Source organism: Mus caroli, chromosome 6 (genome assembly GCF_900094665.2).
Source record: "Mus caroli chromosome 6, CAROLI_EIJ_v1.1, whole genome shotgun sequence".
Taxonomy (NCBI): domain Eukaryota; kingdom Metazoa; phylum Chordata; class Mammalia; order Rodentia; family Muridae; genus Mus; species Mus caroli.
The window spans coordinates 93,145,146-93,162,254 of record NC_034575.1 but is presented as its reverse complement, the minus strand read 5'-3'; the positions used below and the strand labels follow the sequence as shown (position 1 = coordinate 93,162,254).

At 43.2% G+C, this 17,109-nt stretch overlaps 2 protein-coding genes across 2 annotated transcripts in view; one reads left to right on the top strand and one right to left on the bottom strand.

Moving 5' to 3' along the window:
- Arl6ip5 (ADP ribosylation factor like GTPase 6 interacting protein 5) overlaps nucleotides 1–8,015 on the bottom strand; it is a 23,403-nt gene extending 15,388 nt beyond the window's left edge. Inside the window, exon 1 of the mRNA XM_021164981.2 lies at nucleotides 7,744–8,015. Within this exon, the coding sequence (XP_021020640.1) occupies nucleotides 7,744–7,919 (176 nt within the window). The 5' untranslated portion in view covers nucleotides 7,920–8,015. The remainder of the gene's footprint in view (nucleotides 1–7,743) is intronic.
- Nucleotides 8,016–13,125: 5,110 nt separating this feature from the next.
- Uba3 (ubiquitin like modifier activating enzyme 3) overlaps nucleotides 13,126–17,109 on the top strand; it is a 21,798-nt gene continuing 17,814 nt past the window's right edge. The window contains exons 1-4 of the mRNA XM_029478239.1: nucleotides 13,126–13,217; nucleotides 13,403–13,444; nucleotides 15,164–15,284; nucleotides 16,750–16,906. Coding sequence (XP_029334099.1) covers nucleotides 13,198–13,217; nucleotides 13,403–13,444; nucleotides 15,164–15,284; nucleotides 16,750–16,906 — 340 coding nt within the window. The 5' untranslated portion in view covers nucleotides 13,126–13,197. The remainder of the gene's footprint in view (nucleotides 13,218–13,402; nucleotides 13,445–15,163; nucleotides 15,285–16,749; nucleotides 16,907–17,109) is intronic.

Genomic DNA, 17,109 nt, shown 5'->3' with positions numbered 1-17,109 from the left:
GTCATGTATTATATCACTTGTGAGGCAAGTCCCTGAAATCCTATTTACACTAAACAGCTGTTGAATGGGAGCCAAACTGCAGGTATTATTGCTCAGCGGACACTGCAAAAGCATTCCCTGAACAATGCTACGTCAAGGGTAAGTCTTCTAAAGATGAATGCTAAAGGATAAAATTCACAGGTCCAGAGGAAAGTAATATAATACAATATAGTATAAAATGATAGAATCCCAACATTGCCCGGAGTTCTGTAGCCCTAAATTGATTCACAACTCTAACTTCTAAGAGGGGAGGCCAGTGGAGAGATAGCAAGCACTGACTGTTCTCTTAGGGGATCCAGGTTTAGTTCTCAGCACCCATGTGTCAGTTCATGACTGTCTGTAACTCCAGTTCAAGGGGTCTGGCACCCTCACACAGATATGCATGCAGGGAAAGAAGGAAGAACGGAAGAAAGGAGGAAGGGAGGGAGGGAGGGAGAGAGAGAGAGAGAGAGAGAGAGAGAAGGAATCTAGACTATATACATTTATTTCATTTTATCTAGAAACATTGTAAATCTTTTCCTAGTGAAAGGAAACAGAAACACCAATTAGTTGACTGAGGCAGGGTGGGAAACTAATTCTTTTAACAAAAAAGAGATGGTGACAGAGAGAAGCCAGGAAGAACAAGAGACATACATGACACCAAGGATATTTTGTTTTGCCTACAAGGGATAGAACACAGGGCCTTGTGTATGCAAAGCTTGCTCTCCCTCTGAGCCACATCCTNAGCTCAGATGAAAGATCTTTAGATTAAATATCTGAATGTTGACAGATCTCTTAAAGATCTGCAGTAAAAAAAACAAAAAACAAAAACAAAAAAAAAACAAACAAAAAACAAAAAAACCTCCAGATCCACCAGAAGAAGACATCCACCTATACTGTGTCTTCCCTGAATGAAGTCTATTTAAAGAAGCAGGATGGGGCAGATGGAGATGAAAACTGGGAGGATTGGGCAGGTGGGGTGTTTATCCTCAGGACTCCAGCTAAGCACCCTGTTTAATATTTGTTCAACTGAAAAGTACTGTCAATTGCGATTGAAATATTATATTATATTATAAAAATGTACTAGCCCTCTTACCTGTCCATATAACAGTGTTTCCCCTATTTCTAACACTGGAGAATTTTCTAAGTGTAATTTATATCTATGTAGTTGTCTATTTTTTCTTTTCTTTCCTTCTTCCTTCCTTCCTTCCTTTGTTTTTCCACACGGGGTTTCTCTGTGTACCCCTGGCTGTCCTGCCCTGTACACGAGCCTGGCCTTGAACTCAGAGATCTGCCTGCCTTTGTCTCCTGAGTGCTGGCATTAAAGGCGTGTACCACCACCATCTGGCTATAGTTATGCATTTTTGTAGGCTTGGTTGATGTGTATAAAATTACTTCTGACCTTTTCCAGCATGGTCTTACTACCTCTCGGGACCTTCATCTTGATAAAGGAATCACAAGGCACTCTTTTCCACCTCCTCCCAGCAGCATCTGAAAGGCTGGTGATGCGTCCCACTCCCATTGAGTGAATGAAGGAAGCGATCCAAGTAAGAACCCATTGAAAAACCACTGGCACTCACTAATCTTAAAGCATAAACAGACGGCCATTTATCCTATTTGCAAACAACCATGAAAATAATTGTTAGTAGTTTCCAATTCCTATCATTCTTACCATTCATTACACTGGTAGAATATAAAGAGTTAAAAAAAATGACAAATCTGTAAGCGGAACAAAGCTACCAGCATAAACGTACAAACAGGGTCAGTGGACAGGCACTGGGTGAAACAGGACTGGGCTCGTGGAGGGTTCACTTACCATCTATGAATGGCAATAGACAGTCTACGAAAAAATCTACGAAAAAAATTCCAAAAATTGTTTGTCTTACAGTCTACCTTTTAGTATATAAAAACCAACCAACAAACAACAAACCCTTAAGATGATCTGGTTTACCTGATCAAAGCCAGGGCAAAGGACAGTAGCTACAAGGGAACAACCGCAAGGGCTATTTAGAGGCCAGCAGGGGAGGACACAGATGTCTTTTCTTCCCACAAATGTTTAAATATATCCCCATGCAGGGCACCCAGGACTTTCTCGGCTCTTTCTTCCCTCACCAACTGGCAACCAGCTCTTCCTCCTTGTAGCCTTTAAAAGCACACTGTGANCATTCTCAATACCAGATACTGACAGCCATATGCCTTGGGCACGCACAGAACCATACTTCTTTTGAAGAGAATCACCGTAATACTTTTTTTTTTTAAGTCTATAATTACTAGCCTTCTAGAAATGTCTTACCGGCTTGGCAAGCCAGAAGCATAAAGTAGCAGCTGTTGATCCCACCCTCTTTTAACACTTTCAGGGGCCAAATGACCAGGACACAGAGTGATTCCTGCCAAGAAAACCTGGGCTCATTCACCCAGCAGCAACAGGGCTCTGTGTTAGGGGGGAGGGCGAAATGTGTGCCTGGGCCTTGTGGGCAAGGAGAAGCAAATACAGTGGGTGGTTAGTGACTCTGAGGCCACACCAGAAAATACAAAACATGAGCTTTCATATCAGGAAGGAGTAAGATAAGTTAGCATAGCAGTAAAATGATGTCATTGTCACATAGTTAAATCTGATTAAGCAGGAACTTTAGCAAATTTACCATGTGGTTTGATTGAAAAGTTATTTCACCTGCTAGCAATCACATCGGCTACCATAAGCAGTTTGGGTTCCAATTGGCTGCATGACCTCAAACCTTCATGTTTCCAAAAGTGTGGGTACTCAGCGGGATTCCTAGCTCTCATTTAGACTTGGGGGATACATATAACAGTCGCTTGGAGAGTCCGAAGGGGGAAAAGCAACNGATTCCTGACCTATCAACAGAACAATACAATCAGAATCTGTAAAAGCATCAATGCCGTCAGTCACTGTGCCATTNAATTACGCTATTTATNCNCTGTCAGTGTCTCTCTTGAGTCAGAGTAGACCAAATTTTAATGTAAGGACGAATCCTCCAAGACCCTTGCTAAAATATAAAGCCAAGAGGTCAGCCAGGAGCCAGGGAGTCTTCATTTCTGATAAACTCCCAAGTGTGAACTGCTATTGCTCCTTGAATAGATTTTTCCAGTTCATATCTGTAGGCATTCCATCAAGCCCACAGACATCCTCACCCACAGCTAGAGTGGAGAGCAGGCTTAGTACTTAGTACTTAGTACTTCAAGTGTAATTAACCGTTGCCTGTGTTCTTTTTACTTTGGGAACACAAAACAAAATAGAAACAAAAACAACAGCAAAGACTGAGGTGGTGGTTTGAATGCCAGACTCCCCTAGTCTCATGTATTGTGATGTTCAGTTAGGGAGTGGACACCTTTGAAAGGATTAGAAGGATTAGGAGGTGTGACTTTGTTGGGGGAAGTCTCACTGGGGGTGGGCATTGAGGTGTCAAAAGCCCCTGCCAGGCTCAACCTCTGTCTCTGCCCCATCCCTCATTGGCCTGTGGATCAGGATGTACCTCTCAGCTACTGATCCAGCGCAGTGTGCCAACGTACTCCCTGCCATGATGATAAAGGACTAAATCTCTGAAGCTATAAGNAAGCCCCAATTAAATACTTTCTTTTATAAGAGTTGCTGTGGTCATGGTGCCTCCTCACAGCAATATAACAATGATTAAGACGACTTCTGTTGACATGTGTGATGTGAGTATAATATCTTAATGCATGGATGGCTCTTGTCATGGATAGGAAGGTAGTTTCTGGTCTCTCATCTTAGACATCTTTCTTTTCTTGTATATAGGTATACACAAAAGACTTTGGGGTAACAGGAAAGCGACAACTACAGATGTGGGGTCCAACTAACACTGGCAATGAGAGACATGGGGACAGTGTGTTTGCCATGAGGTGAGACCGAGGCTGAGTCTTNCAGAAGTGGGAAAACAGACCCAGGCTGGATTCTGGGGGTAGAGGTCACTGGTCTAAAGCAGCTGTGTTTCTGAGTTGTCTTGTTGGCAACACTAACAGTGATAAGAGATAAGTAACATTTTATGCAGCAGAAATGAGGAGGCTCTTGTAAAAGCACTACCTATGGGATGCTGGCTAGTCTTCAGGCAGGCCTGTGAGGTGGGTGCTGCTGTGAAGATGAGGCAGTGTGCTCACACAGCTAGTGCCTGGCATCTGGGATTCCAACACACTTAATCTGGCTCATAACTAATAACTCATACTACTTAAAGAGACAGATGAAAATAAAAACTGTCTGTAAGAGGGGCATGGAGGCTAAGTGATGCACACCTGTAATCATAGCCCTTAGGAGACGGTAGCTGGAGAACCTTGAGTTCCAAGCCAGCCAAGAGGAGACCCTGTCTTTAAAACAAAACAAAACCAGAGATGGTGGGAGGAGAAGTAGAGAGTGTGAGAGGAGGAGGGTGGCAAAAGGGAGGAGGAGAGGAAGTAGAAGAAGAGGAAGGAGAATGAAAAAAAAGGAGGAAGAGGAGGAAAAAGAGGAGGGGAGTNAGAAGTAGGAGGAGAAAAAGGAGGAAGTGGAGGAGGAGGAGGAAGAGAAGGGGGAGGGAGAGAAGTAGTTCACAGAATCTGAGATGCACAGTGTACATGGAAGTCAGGTACTGAATAAAGCCACGGTTTTTAGGACAAAGACCAAACTTCCTCTTCTTTTTGAGATGAAGTCTTGATACACAGCACAAAACTCACTATGAAACTCAGGCTGCCATTAAACTCTCTACCCTCTTGTCTTGACCTCTGTATTGTTGGGATAATAAACACGCACTGCCATGCCTTGCTTGAAGACTTAACTTCTAACCCCCATGCCCTTCCTGGTCAGGATCCAATATGCACATCTACCTCTATTTTAACCCCTTCTAATCTCCATCTCTGTCTAGTGTTTCCTACTGCTTCATGTACTCCTGAACACCCCTCCACCATGCTGAGATCTGAGAAAAAAAAAAAAAAAACCCAGCCCTGTCTATCCTCAGCCAAGCCAATCCAAAACAACAGAGGACCTGAAGAGCCATCCAGTGTCCCCAAGGGGCTGCCTGGCCACAGGGCTGGAATCACTGACCATTTCCTCATGAGAGACTATTACCNACCAGCAGAGGATCCAGATAAGCAGTTCCCACAAGTGCCCAGACCCACCCATCCTCTGCAGCATCCAAAGAGGACAGTTCTGTTTAGAATGGGGAATGTTCCAGAATCAGCTACGCTTCTCTGATCCCAAAGGTATTGGATTTCTTCCACCTTTCAGGCACTATAATTCTAAACCTCCTGACTCTCAGGAAGATGCCACAGCAGTTAAAGGGACAAGCCTGGGTCTGTGGCTGTAAGTGTGCCATTCAACTTCTCTGAGTGTCAGGTTCAATAATGAAGATNATCATAGTTTAGTGGTGGAACTGCATGGCACAATGCAGTAAAATACTCAGCACACAGTACTTGGCAAAGTACTTAGCACACAGAGCCCTCTATAAAAGTTTATTATTATTAGTTATAAAGAAAGAAAAGAAGAATTTGTGGGGAAAGCTAGGAAGTGTTTCGAGATGCATAGAAAAAGAAACAAATTAAGGTTACAGGCTCAAAGTATTCTGGGGTATAAAGAAAATTTCATGTTTCTGGTTGGTCTGGAACTCATGCAATCCTCCTGCCTCAGCTTCTGGAGTGCTGGGTTTATAAGCNTAAGCTACTATGCCTTGCCTGCTCTTTGTAGATATATAACAACAGGTACTTTTCTCTTTATCTTCAAAGACGTAGCTAACAATTAATAGTTCTATGTGAAATAGAAATGAGAAAGGTGAAGACTCCAGACTGCCAGGTTCAGTGGCCTAAGACCATAATGAGAGAGCTATATTTAGTTAAGAGCTGACTGTGAAAAATGGGTTCTATGAAGGCCACAAGGTGACCAGGGCTGTGCTGGAGTCTGGACATATAATGCTTTGAGTATGAGGGGAGGGGGATTTTATTTTTTTCCTTGTATATTTGATTGGTCTGTGTCAAACCTTTCTATTTAAGGTAAGATAATCCACCCGATAACTATGTAACCACCAAAGAGGAAGAAAAGAATATGAAAGTTTACAAGAGATGTAAACGCATTATTAGAGTTCTTTGGTTTTGTTTTGCTGGATTTTCAAGATAGGGTTTCTCTGTGTACCCCCAACTATACTCAAACTTGCTCTGTAGACCAAGCTGGCTTTGAACTCACAGAGATTCCACTGCCTCTGCCTCCCAAAAGCTGAGATCGAAGGCGTGCACCAGCAGTGCCCAGCTAGTTATTTTACTTTAAAGAAGTGACTTTGTGAAGTCTGTCCTCTGGGAAGAAGCAGAGTTTTGGAGGCAGGTTCAGGAACAACTGCCTCTGGCTTTCTTCCCCTGACTCATGGCTCCTCAGCTGCCCGTTTAGTCAGAGTCCGCTAGAGCCTGTGTCCTCTGCACACTAGGCCATCCCCAGAGTTGTCAGTTCCTTCAGCCACACACAGCTAAGATCTCACATGGAGCCCACATTTGAGAACCGGTGACCACTCCGAACCACGCCCGGAAATGAGGAAGCTTGCCAGTCTCCTCCATGCTGTGAGTTTGCTCCTTTTGAGGCTCAGCAAATGCCATGTGTCCCTGGGCCAGAATTCAAGTCTGATTCATCTTGGTGCGCTCAGAGCTTGGCGTGGGGTCTGGTGCCCAGAGGTAGCTAAGTAAATAAGCCAGCTAACCTCAGGCCAATTTAAGACAGCGCCTTATCACGCACCCCTTCCTAAGAGTCCCGAGTGTGAATCTCTCCTCTCTCCTTTTTGGGATTGTTTTTTTGTTTTTCTCCCTAGCAGCTTCTCTTTCTCTTTGGGTTTGTTCGGAAAGAGAAACCTTAGAAAAGGACTTCTTTTAGGGCAAGAGGGTGTTTTGTAAAGCCTTCTATTTAAATTCGTATAAGAGATAATAAAATGGCGAATATAACCATTTATTTTGTTAAAAGGTGGGAGAAGCATTTTTAAAGGGTAACCTAGGAGGAAAAACAGCTTCTCAGGAAACAGGTGCGGAGATGTGTACGAGTATGTGCGCCAGAAATGTTCACGTATAACCTTACTTAGCACAGGGAACTTCTTAACTATCATCGAAAAGGCCTTCAGAGATGTTTAAGACCCCAGGCTAAGGAGCAAAGCTAAAGCGACTGTGCCTGGCAACTTCTAGGGGGAAAAAAAATGTCAGGGGGCCTCGTTTCCAGAGTCACCTCACAGGGGAAGATGCGCCACCAGGAGACTCGCATCCTNCTGAGCGGAAGCTCAGTTCCATGTACAGTATAGACAGACATTAGCCAGAGAGGCCACTTAAACACAGCCCTGGGTCCACACCCTGTCACTCCAGGCTTTGCTAGGCAGCCCCAGGGCAAGGTTACAACACCACCACATTTTTTCTTATTTTTAAAACACCCACTGTGCTACAAACATCTGACAAGCGAACATCTTCAGCACGGGGGACGTGGGAGGGGGTAGTTCTCATTGTCCCAAGTTCTCAGCGTTTTCCACACCTCTTCCCTCCCAGGGTNCCTGCTCAAGCCTCTAGAGCAAAAAGAGAAAGAAAGGGGANCCTCAGAGAGCTGTGGCCTCGCCCTGAGAACAAGTTTCCACTGGGTTGGCCACTTCCCGAGACCCTTCCCTGAGGCAGGCGCTCCNTGTGGACCTAGTCTTGCATTTCGCGATCTTGTCCCCGTGGTCCCTACGTCCTGACCCTGGACAGGTGCTCCAGGCAGAAGACCCCACTTACCCAACAACCGAAATCATCATGGCAGCCACCACCAGGTAGTTGGTCTGGTAATAGAGCAGATTGCTCACTACACGGTTGTTCCATTTGGAAATGTCCCTGAAGTCCGGCCNGGCGAAACGATCAGAGCCCGGGAAGAAATCGTCCCAGGCACGGAGCGGGGCGAGGTTCACGTCCATGTTCCTCTGCTTCGCGAGCTTCGCCTTCGCAATCTGGAGGCGGCGGCGGCGGCAACCAGCTGGATGAAAGATGACAGCGGGTCCTTCGGATTGGTTCTGCGGTTAGAGCACCGCAGGGCCTAGGAAATTGGCTGCGGGCGGGTGTATTGGTCTGTCTGTGATTGGCTGGAAGTGGTTAGTGACGCAGAGCAGTGGGCTTTACCCAATGTAAGGACAAAAAGTAACTAGCGGAAATCCCCTACCTAAACTAAAGGTGGTGTCAGTTCTTTCTGGCAGTTTAAATACAAACCATCTCTTTTTAAACACACCGTTTGTGTGTGTTCTTTGCCCTGGAGGGAGAGGAAAAAAAAAAAAAAAGCAGCTGTTCAGCTGTTGATCTAAGTGGAATGGAATGGGAGCGGGCCTCAGTGTCACTGAAGTCCAGTATTGCTAATCTCCCCACATATGCGTGCAATTTTCATGAGTCACTTTGTGTGAAATCACACTAGAAAAAAAAAAAATGGGAGCGAGGGTTTGACTGAAATGAACCACTGATTGCCAGCTCGCCTTTTTCTTCGCCCTTCATTTCTGCTGTCCTGTGGCTAAATTAGTGAACCGTTGTGCCATCGTTATAGATAGAAGATAGATAGAAGTGGATGACTTCACTTCNTCCTGAGTGAGCTCTTAGCAGCTTCAAAGCAGACNGCTGCTGGAGGTGCTCTGTGTTCCTGGGCAGAAACATGGCTTCCCAGGCCAGAAAGGTTTCTTAGTTTTATTCCAATATTAAACAAATAACATTTACCTAAGAAAACAACTTCTACAAGACCACCAAGCTACACAACCATGGNATATACACAGAGGACCTAGCNCAGACACATGTAGGCCCTGTGCTAGCCTCTTCAGTTTCTGTGAGTTCCTATGANCCCTGCTTAGTTGATGCTGCGGGTTGTTTTCTTGTGGCGTCCAGGATCCCCCTGACTCCTAGGCTTCTAAGATGGCAGCGCCTAAGGTAACAGTGTTTCTAAATTTGCAACTGTTAATTTTTAACCAAACTCAAAGTGCTCTACTAAGACCACCAACTTACCCTAAAACAAAGAGTAATAAAATATACTTGAGGCGAAGTCAGACTTAGTTGANTAGCTGANTAGAAAGGCAGTTGAGGAAATCATGGGGGCTTTATGAAAATGTCTTCTGCCACTGGTGTTTAGGATAGNTTGGCAATGGAATCCAGCAATTTACTTGGGAGAAAAGTAGTTCCTAAAAAATCAAAACAAAACTAATTTAATGTGAATGAATGTCTTGCCTGCATTGTGTATGTGCCCTACCCGCATGCTTTGTGCCTGCTGAGGTCAGAAGAGGGTGCCAGAGCTCTTGGAACTGGAGTTACAGATGATTCTAAGCTGCCACGTGGGAACTGGGACTTGAATCTGGGTCCTCTGAAAGGACAGCAAATGNTCTTAACCTCTGAGTCATCTCTNCAGGCCAGTGGAGAAATGCNTTAACTTCCCCCAGCCTTACTTGCTTCTTAGGTAAACTGGGGTTAGTAGAAAATCTGCCACAGAGGCTAAATGAGGGATGTTTGGGAAGTGTTTAGTATATGCAGCATTCACAGATTTTACTGTTATCAGTAATAATACAAACTGGCATGGTGAGGCAGACCTATTCCAGAGACCAAGACAGGCGAATTTTAAGTTCAGGGCTTGTAGGGACTACAAAGTGAGTTCAAGGCCAGCCNGAGCAAGTTGGTAAGATTGTGGCTCAACATAAAAAGCGAGAAGAGTGCTAGAAATATAGAGTTCAGTGATCAAACTTGCCTAGCATGGAGCAGCGTTGGTCCTGTGTGCAGACCCCATTATTACAAAACAAACAACAAACAAAACAAAGAGCTAGCAGAGTCCTTAATTTATCTGGTTGATGTTTACAGTGTTTTAACCTGTTTTCTATACTTTTATAATAAACACCTGCTGCTGTTGATCTCAGGTCCTGTTGCCATTGATCATTNTGGTTGCCTCTGAANAGATAAAATGGGAGAAAAATGTTGAGACTGCTTAGTACCCTGCTAGCAGGCATTCTAAAACCTTCCTAACNCTGGGAAGGCACAGTGGGGAGTCACAAAGGGGAAATGCTTGCCTTGCTCTGTCTTCTAAGAGCCTACAGTACAGGAAATACTCAACTCTGAGACCTTGAGGTGAGTGCTAAATAGAGCCTTGCCAGGCCTCTATTCAGTTACAGGAAATCAGAGGGGGTGGAGGAATTCCCGAAGCTTAAGGCATCAGTGTGGGTAAAGGATCTTGGTGCCTTGGTGGGGAGAGAACACAGAGCCCAGCACCTGTTAGAGAAATCTGTGAGCATTGACAACTTCAGTGAACTTTCTCCTTCCAACTGCTCAGAACTGCAGGAATAAAGGCTGTCAGAATGAACTAGTAGCGTGCTTATTCCTCCATTACAGGCAATCCATACTCAATACACATTAGCTGGTTATATATTTTTATTTATTTGATTAAACCTCCAAAGACAGCTCAACACAGTGGTGCAAGCAAGCTTCTATCCCCCAGCTCCTTGGCAGATAGAGGCAGGAGGATTGCAAATTCAGAATTGTTTGGATAACTTAGTGAGACTCTGTTTCAAAACAGGAAGAAAATGGGTATGGATATAGCTCCAGGGTAGGGTTTTTCTAGCATGCACCAAGCTGTAGGTTCATCCCTCATTACTACAAATAAAAAAGGAGAAGAATCCAAAGAGGACTGTGTTTGTCATTGTTTTATTTTGTTTTCTGTTCATAGGATGAGCCCCTTCCTTCTCTCTGAAAATGGTGAGTGTGCTTTGTCTCTGGTTGGACTATGGTAGGTTTTTGTTTGATCAGTTTTGTTTATTTGTTGTTGGTTTTTTTTCCTCTACATTCCTCTACCTTTTCCTCCAACTATTTTAAATGGGAATGAGCACAGATTGAGTCAGCTTTACCCCAGGCTCCNTTTAAGAGCTATTATTGGTGGCTATGTCACTACTTTTAGGTGGGGGAAGGGAAGTAGGAGTAAAGATGTTCACTGCATCAGTCTCTCACACCAGATGGCTCAGTGGCTCAGAGTGCTTGCTGCTCTTCCAGAGGACCAGAGGTCAATTCCCAGCACCCACATCACATGGCTCAGAACTACCTGTAACTCCAGCTCCAAGGGGGCTGACACTTTTTTTTTCTGGTTTCTGTGGGAACACACACACACACACACACACACACCACATACATATAAATAAACTTTTTTTTTTTTAAAGCAGTCTCTTGAGGCTTTTCCACAGGGACTTAAGCTTTAGCAAGCACCATTCTGATAATTCCTCTGCCTGGCAATAGACTGACTATGCAGGATGTCTAATACTTGATGTCTAAAAATACTTGATGTCTAATACTTGATGTCTAATACTTGATGATGTGCTTCACTGTAAAGAAAATAAATCTACTAAGGATTTCGGGCCANTTGCCACTACTACTGTCATTATTAACAAATGGAGGTGGCTCTTTCTAATCAGTTAGGCAGATCTCACGATGTCTGCTGTCAGCTGTCAAAATGGTGAGTCATGGTGACACACAGATGCAGGACATCTTTGTGAACTTCTTTTGGGTGTTTGTCTGCACGTACATTTGCACCACTTGTGTGCTGGGTGCCAGCGAGTTGAAGGCCACTGTGTGGGTGCTGGGAATTAAACCTGGGTCCCCTGCAAGAGCTGTAGTGCTTTTAACTGTTGAGCTAGCTCTCCAGACTCTCCTTTTNTTTTCCTTTCTTCCTCTTCTTCCTCCTCTTCCTCTTCTTCCTCTGCTATTTTGTTCTGTTTCTAAGGCTCACTTTCCTCTTCTCACTGTCTGGTTATGACTGAATTTTTAGCTCAATATGTGCTATTGATGAAAGTAGCTGGGGGATCATAACAGATGAGCCTTCCTTAAGGTTCAATGAGAGTAGGACAAAGAGTAGATTACATGCCACAAGTGAGTAGCAGCCCCCCCGTCCCCCTTTAATGAGCACCCTAGAAGTTATATTTGGGCACTTCACTGGTTTTCAAACAGTGTGTCCACAAACCACCTGCTGTGATAAAACTCAAACCTGCATTTGTAACCTTCAAGTGATTCCAATCAAAAACTATATTTGAGAACCACTCAAAAATTCACTTAATTTTCAATCTTAAAATAGTGAATGTTGTTATTCTCACTTTACAAATGAGGATCTGGGAATACCCAAGGGCTCACAGTTAATAGCTGAGTAGTAAGGGTTTAAATTCAGTTCAGACTTACATATTAAATTTTTTTTATCTCACTTTACTAAAAGTGATATGTTTGAGATATATGAACACAATTATTCTTTCCTTTCTTGTCTACCAGAATCAGTCATTTACATACAATATATGACTGTGAAGAATAGAGTCAAAAATTCATTCATTTATTAACACTTTCAAGTGACGGGTTATAAATAAATCTCTATGCTTTTCATACCTAATCATCTATCTTATCTATCATTCATTTATCTATCTAATATATATCTTGATGTATATATGTATAACAGAATAGTTTTCTGACAGACTGGTGTGACACTGAAGTGTCCCAAAGAAAATAAGACTCTTCACCCTATGTCTATTTAATGCTTTAAACTTCATGCCCATAAAACCAAGGATTTTGAATCTTCCTGATATATGGAAAACGGAAATTTCTTTCACCAATTTTCCCGGAAAAAAGCACTGGCATATTGGGGTGATTGTTTTAGTTTTTAAATAGAATATATGAACATTTTATACAATTATGTGTCAACGTATAAGTGTATAAATAAGTAACATATCTAAGTTCATGCGGCATAGCAACGTTATAGATGGCATAATATTAAGTAGGCACAATTAATCAAAGATTTTAATTACACTGGGAAATGCTTGCAAAGCCTAAGGGGGCCTAAGCTGCCAATTTCGCCACGGCTTCCCACNGTTCAACTAGCTTTCCCAGACGCTCCCGCCCCTCCCTCTCGTCCCCTGAAGCCACGCCTCTAGTACTGGCACCGCCCCTCGCTCCTCCTCCTAATAGCCCAGTCTCAAAGCACTGGACCCCGCCCCTCCGCGCCTGCTCAGTTTTTCCCTCCTAAAGCCTCGTTCCCAAACCCCAGCTCCGCCTCTCCTCTTAAAGCCTCGCCCCGCCGCGCCCCCTCACTCTCTTACCTGAAGCTCCTCCCCTCCTCCCTGGTTCCGCTCTCCCTCCTTCCATTCACCTGCAGTCCCGCCCCTCCCGGGCGGACCCGCTCGGCGCGAGGGCCTCTGGGAAGAGGCGGGGAACAATATGGCGGATGGCGAGGAGCCGTAAGTATCGGGATTTTGCCGGAGCGCCGAGTTGGGCTGGGTTGTGAGAGAGCGCGGCGGTGGGCAGTCACCGCTGCCAGCCGGGGGTCCCCCAACCCCTGCCCCGTCCCCTCGCCCCCCATACCCTNGCGGCGCCCTCTTTGGAGCTTGATGCTGACCCTTCTTTTATTCTCTCTTTCTTTTAGGGAGAAGAAAAGAAGGAGAATAGAGGAGCTGCTGGCTGAGAAGTTAGTGCTGCTGGGAGGCCGGGGTCCTCTCCGGAGACCCCCGCCTCCCCCTAATCCCAGGCCTAGGGGACCAGCCGCAGCGGGCCCGGGGGTGCTGGGAGGGGGGTCACCTGGAGCAGGCCGCACGTCCTCACCCCTGACCCTGTCCCCAGCTCGAGCCACCGGCCGGCTGCTCCCTGGCTATGCTCCTGNAAAAGCCACCCGGTACCCCCCTCTTCCTCCAACCCAAATTGTCAGAGCTGTGACCTTGTGACAAGTGAATCCAATCTAAATCTAAATGGACACGAGGCCTGTTTTGGGTCCTTGATGAACACTGAGACAACAGTAGACATAAACTTTTTATGAACACTCCGTGAATCAGGAATTGTGTTAAAACTTGTCATTTTTGTAAGGTAGTTGGGTCTTTAAAGGACACGGCAACTCACTTGCTCTCTCATTTACCACACAACCTGTATTAAATACTTAGGTTTTTTTTTTTGATGCCGCAGACTTTAAAATTCTTTTCATATGGCCAATCCTACGTGATTCCTCTCCCCGCCCTCCGTGGGAAGGGGGAAAAAATACTCGTGTAGTGGGTGTGGTGAATTCATAATTTCTGTGTCAGCTCTCAGTAGTACTTTGGCCTTTTCCATGCCCTTCCCTATGGGTGAATTTCAAACGCAAGGGCTCACCCTTTCCCACCGCTTAATTCCCTACTCTGCACGAAATAACAAAGTTTGAGCGCTTGCTGTCTGCCAAGAGCAGCCCCTAAGTTCAATACGGGATGATCTCTTTACTTCAAGACCATCAGAAGTAGTTGCAGTCTACAGCTGAAGTTTCTGACAGTTAAGGAATCTTCTCAAAGTTAGAGTGTGCTTGGTTATGGCGTGAGACCCAGCATTGCATCAGAACATCAGCTATGCAATGTATGTTGGTCCCTTTTGTAAACAATTGAAATCACTAATATATTTGAAGGTAGAAACTTTGGGGTTACAGGAAAGTTATCACAACCAGACATGAATGAATCTGTGATTATAAAGTGCATTTGAGTGTTTTGTTTTGTTTTTTAGAGGAGTCCCACTTTATTAGTTGCATGTTCTCAAAGATTTCTTGATGGTAAATAAATGCCTATCTGTGGCATAATTGTAATCTAAACATTTTTCTTGTGTGTGTGTTTTGTGACAACAAATGGACCTTAGTATTAAGAGAGGTTTGTTTGTTTTTTATTTCTATTTTTTAAAGAAAAAAAAATACTGGGACCCTTCCGAGGAAAGAAATGTATGATCATTGCTTTCATCCAAAGTGTTCAGTGGATCTCATCTTTCCAACTTGGGAGGAGCCATAAGTAGTGTTAGACTGAAGCAGCATAGTTCTCAGAGACCCCCCTCAACCTATGCACTGGTTACTTCTACTGAAGGAACAAATGGTTGATGGAAATTGAGAGTGACTGTAAATACCAAACAGAGGGAAGTCCTCTCTCACTTAGTGTTTAGTGTTGCGACTTTGATCTCTGGGTGCTGAGGGAGCTAGGAACACAGAGGCAGATTTATTTTATCAAGTAAGGTAAAGAGTGCTTTTCCATCCCAGACAAGCCAAAACTGGAAAAATATAACCACCACTCAGTTTTCCTTTTTATTTGAGCAGGTCTGATGTGTGGTTACCATTTGGGGAGACCTAATAGTTACGGGCGTGGCTTTTTCGTACTGATCTTTGCAGCTGAATTTACTGTGTTCTGTGCAGAATGGCTGTTGATGGTGGGTGTGGGGACACTGGAGACTGGGAAGGTCGCTGGAACCATGTAAAGAAGTTCCTCGAGCGGTCTGGACCCTTCACACACCCCGATTTCGAACCAAGCACTGAAGTGAGAAACCTTTGTTTTTAAACAACTGCTCTAATAGTCTTACATTTAAAAAATAGGGAGATGCTTCCTTTTAAACTTGCTATTATAACATAGATAATTAATAAAGTTGCTTTGTGAAATTAATCTAATTGAGTTGAATCTTTACAACTGATTTTATGTAAATGACTAGAGATGCATTTTTATATTTTTCATGTAAGTTTAAACATTTTCAAGTGTAGGATAAGTTGATGACATCATATTCTGGTATGTTTAAAATTCTAGTTTAGAATNATTCCTAAGACATATTTCCCTGTTTGTAGCCCTGAAGTGGTAAATTAATTCTAATAAGACTATAAGATACGCTTACTCAGGTATTCAAATTTAGTTGAAATCTTCACTTAGTATTGACTATAATTAATTGAATGTTAAAAATATGCTTGCAATAGAATAGATACGTATTTTGAACTGTGTCTGACTTGAAGCAAATATTTGATTAGATAGAATTTTTTATTACAAAGTAGGAACTAAGTAACCACTGTACTGTGTCTTATGGCCTTCTGTGTCCATGAAGAGATTTTGAAATAGAAACGCTACTCATAGCGTTTGGTTTAGTAGCTTGTGCGAATAAATCGTTTTCCTCCTTTAGTGGTCAGCACAATGCATAGTAGTAATTCTTCCTTTGGATAATATAGTTATGCATATTATTTTCTTGTACTTTGAAAGTGTTTCTGCACAGTAGCGCAGGGCTGTCACTTCTGTTCGGCAGTGTGTCCAGGTTTTATCTCTGCTCATCTGGAACTTGCTGATTTTTCAAGTCTTGTAAACACTCATTGTTCAAAGAAGGGAACGTGTGATTGCTCTTATCTAGTTTTTGTTAGACTTTCAAACACTTAAATTTTCACAATCAAAGAAAAAGCATAAAGAATGGGAGGAGGAAAATAGAGAATACTATAGTAAAGTTGTCATGTTACCTATAAAATAGTGTACCAACACTCGAACAAAGATATAACTAGGGATCGNTTTAAAGACGTTTTTATTAATTTTACGAGTGTTTTGCCTTCATGTCTGCATGGATACNGCACGTGCCAAATGCCCACAAAGGTCAGAAGAGGGCGTCCTTTTCTCTGGAGCCTGGGGTGTGGATGGTTGTGAGCCACCACATGTGTGCTGGGAATCAAACCTGGGTCCTGTACAGGAGCAACACGTGCCTTATCTGCTGAATCATCCTAATGGTGGTTTTCCTGTTAAAAACAGGNTCTTAATTTCATATAGTAAAAGTAAATTTAAAGTGTCAAAGTTGAAACTCTGAAATTATAAGGATTTCAATATTTGTAATTACATCTCTTTCATAACATGCTGGGTGTGTTTATGATCGTTAATTGACCTTTTTTGTGCTTACACCAACAACTATTGTGTGGTTTGTTGCCTTATTCGTGGTTCTTGTGGTGATCACCTGGATTTTAATATGTCTTTCTATTTGTTACAGTCACTCCAGTTCTTGTTAGATACATGTAAAGTTCTAGTCATTGGAGCTGGTGGCTTAGGATGTGAGCTTCTGAAAAATCTGGTAATATATATGTATAATACTATTCTCTTAGAGATATGTAAGTTCTTTTGCTTTCTGCCATATAAAGAATGTCTTCATTTCATGATTATTAATTTTTTCTCTTGAACATTTATTAGGTAAATTTAGCCGGTAAAATTCTAGACAATAAAGTATATAATATTATTTTGGAACTCTAAAAGTTTTAAGTCATATTTTTCTTTGGTTTTTTTTTTTTTTTTTGCTTCCTTTTGCCTAGTGCTAATATCATTTTATTGAACTAAATTGCAGAATAGAGAGTTT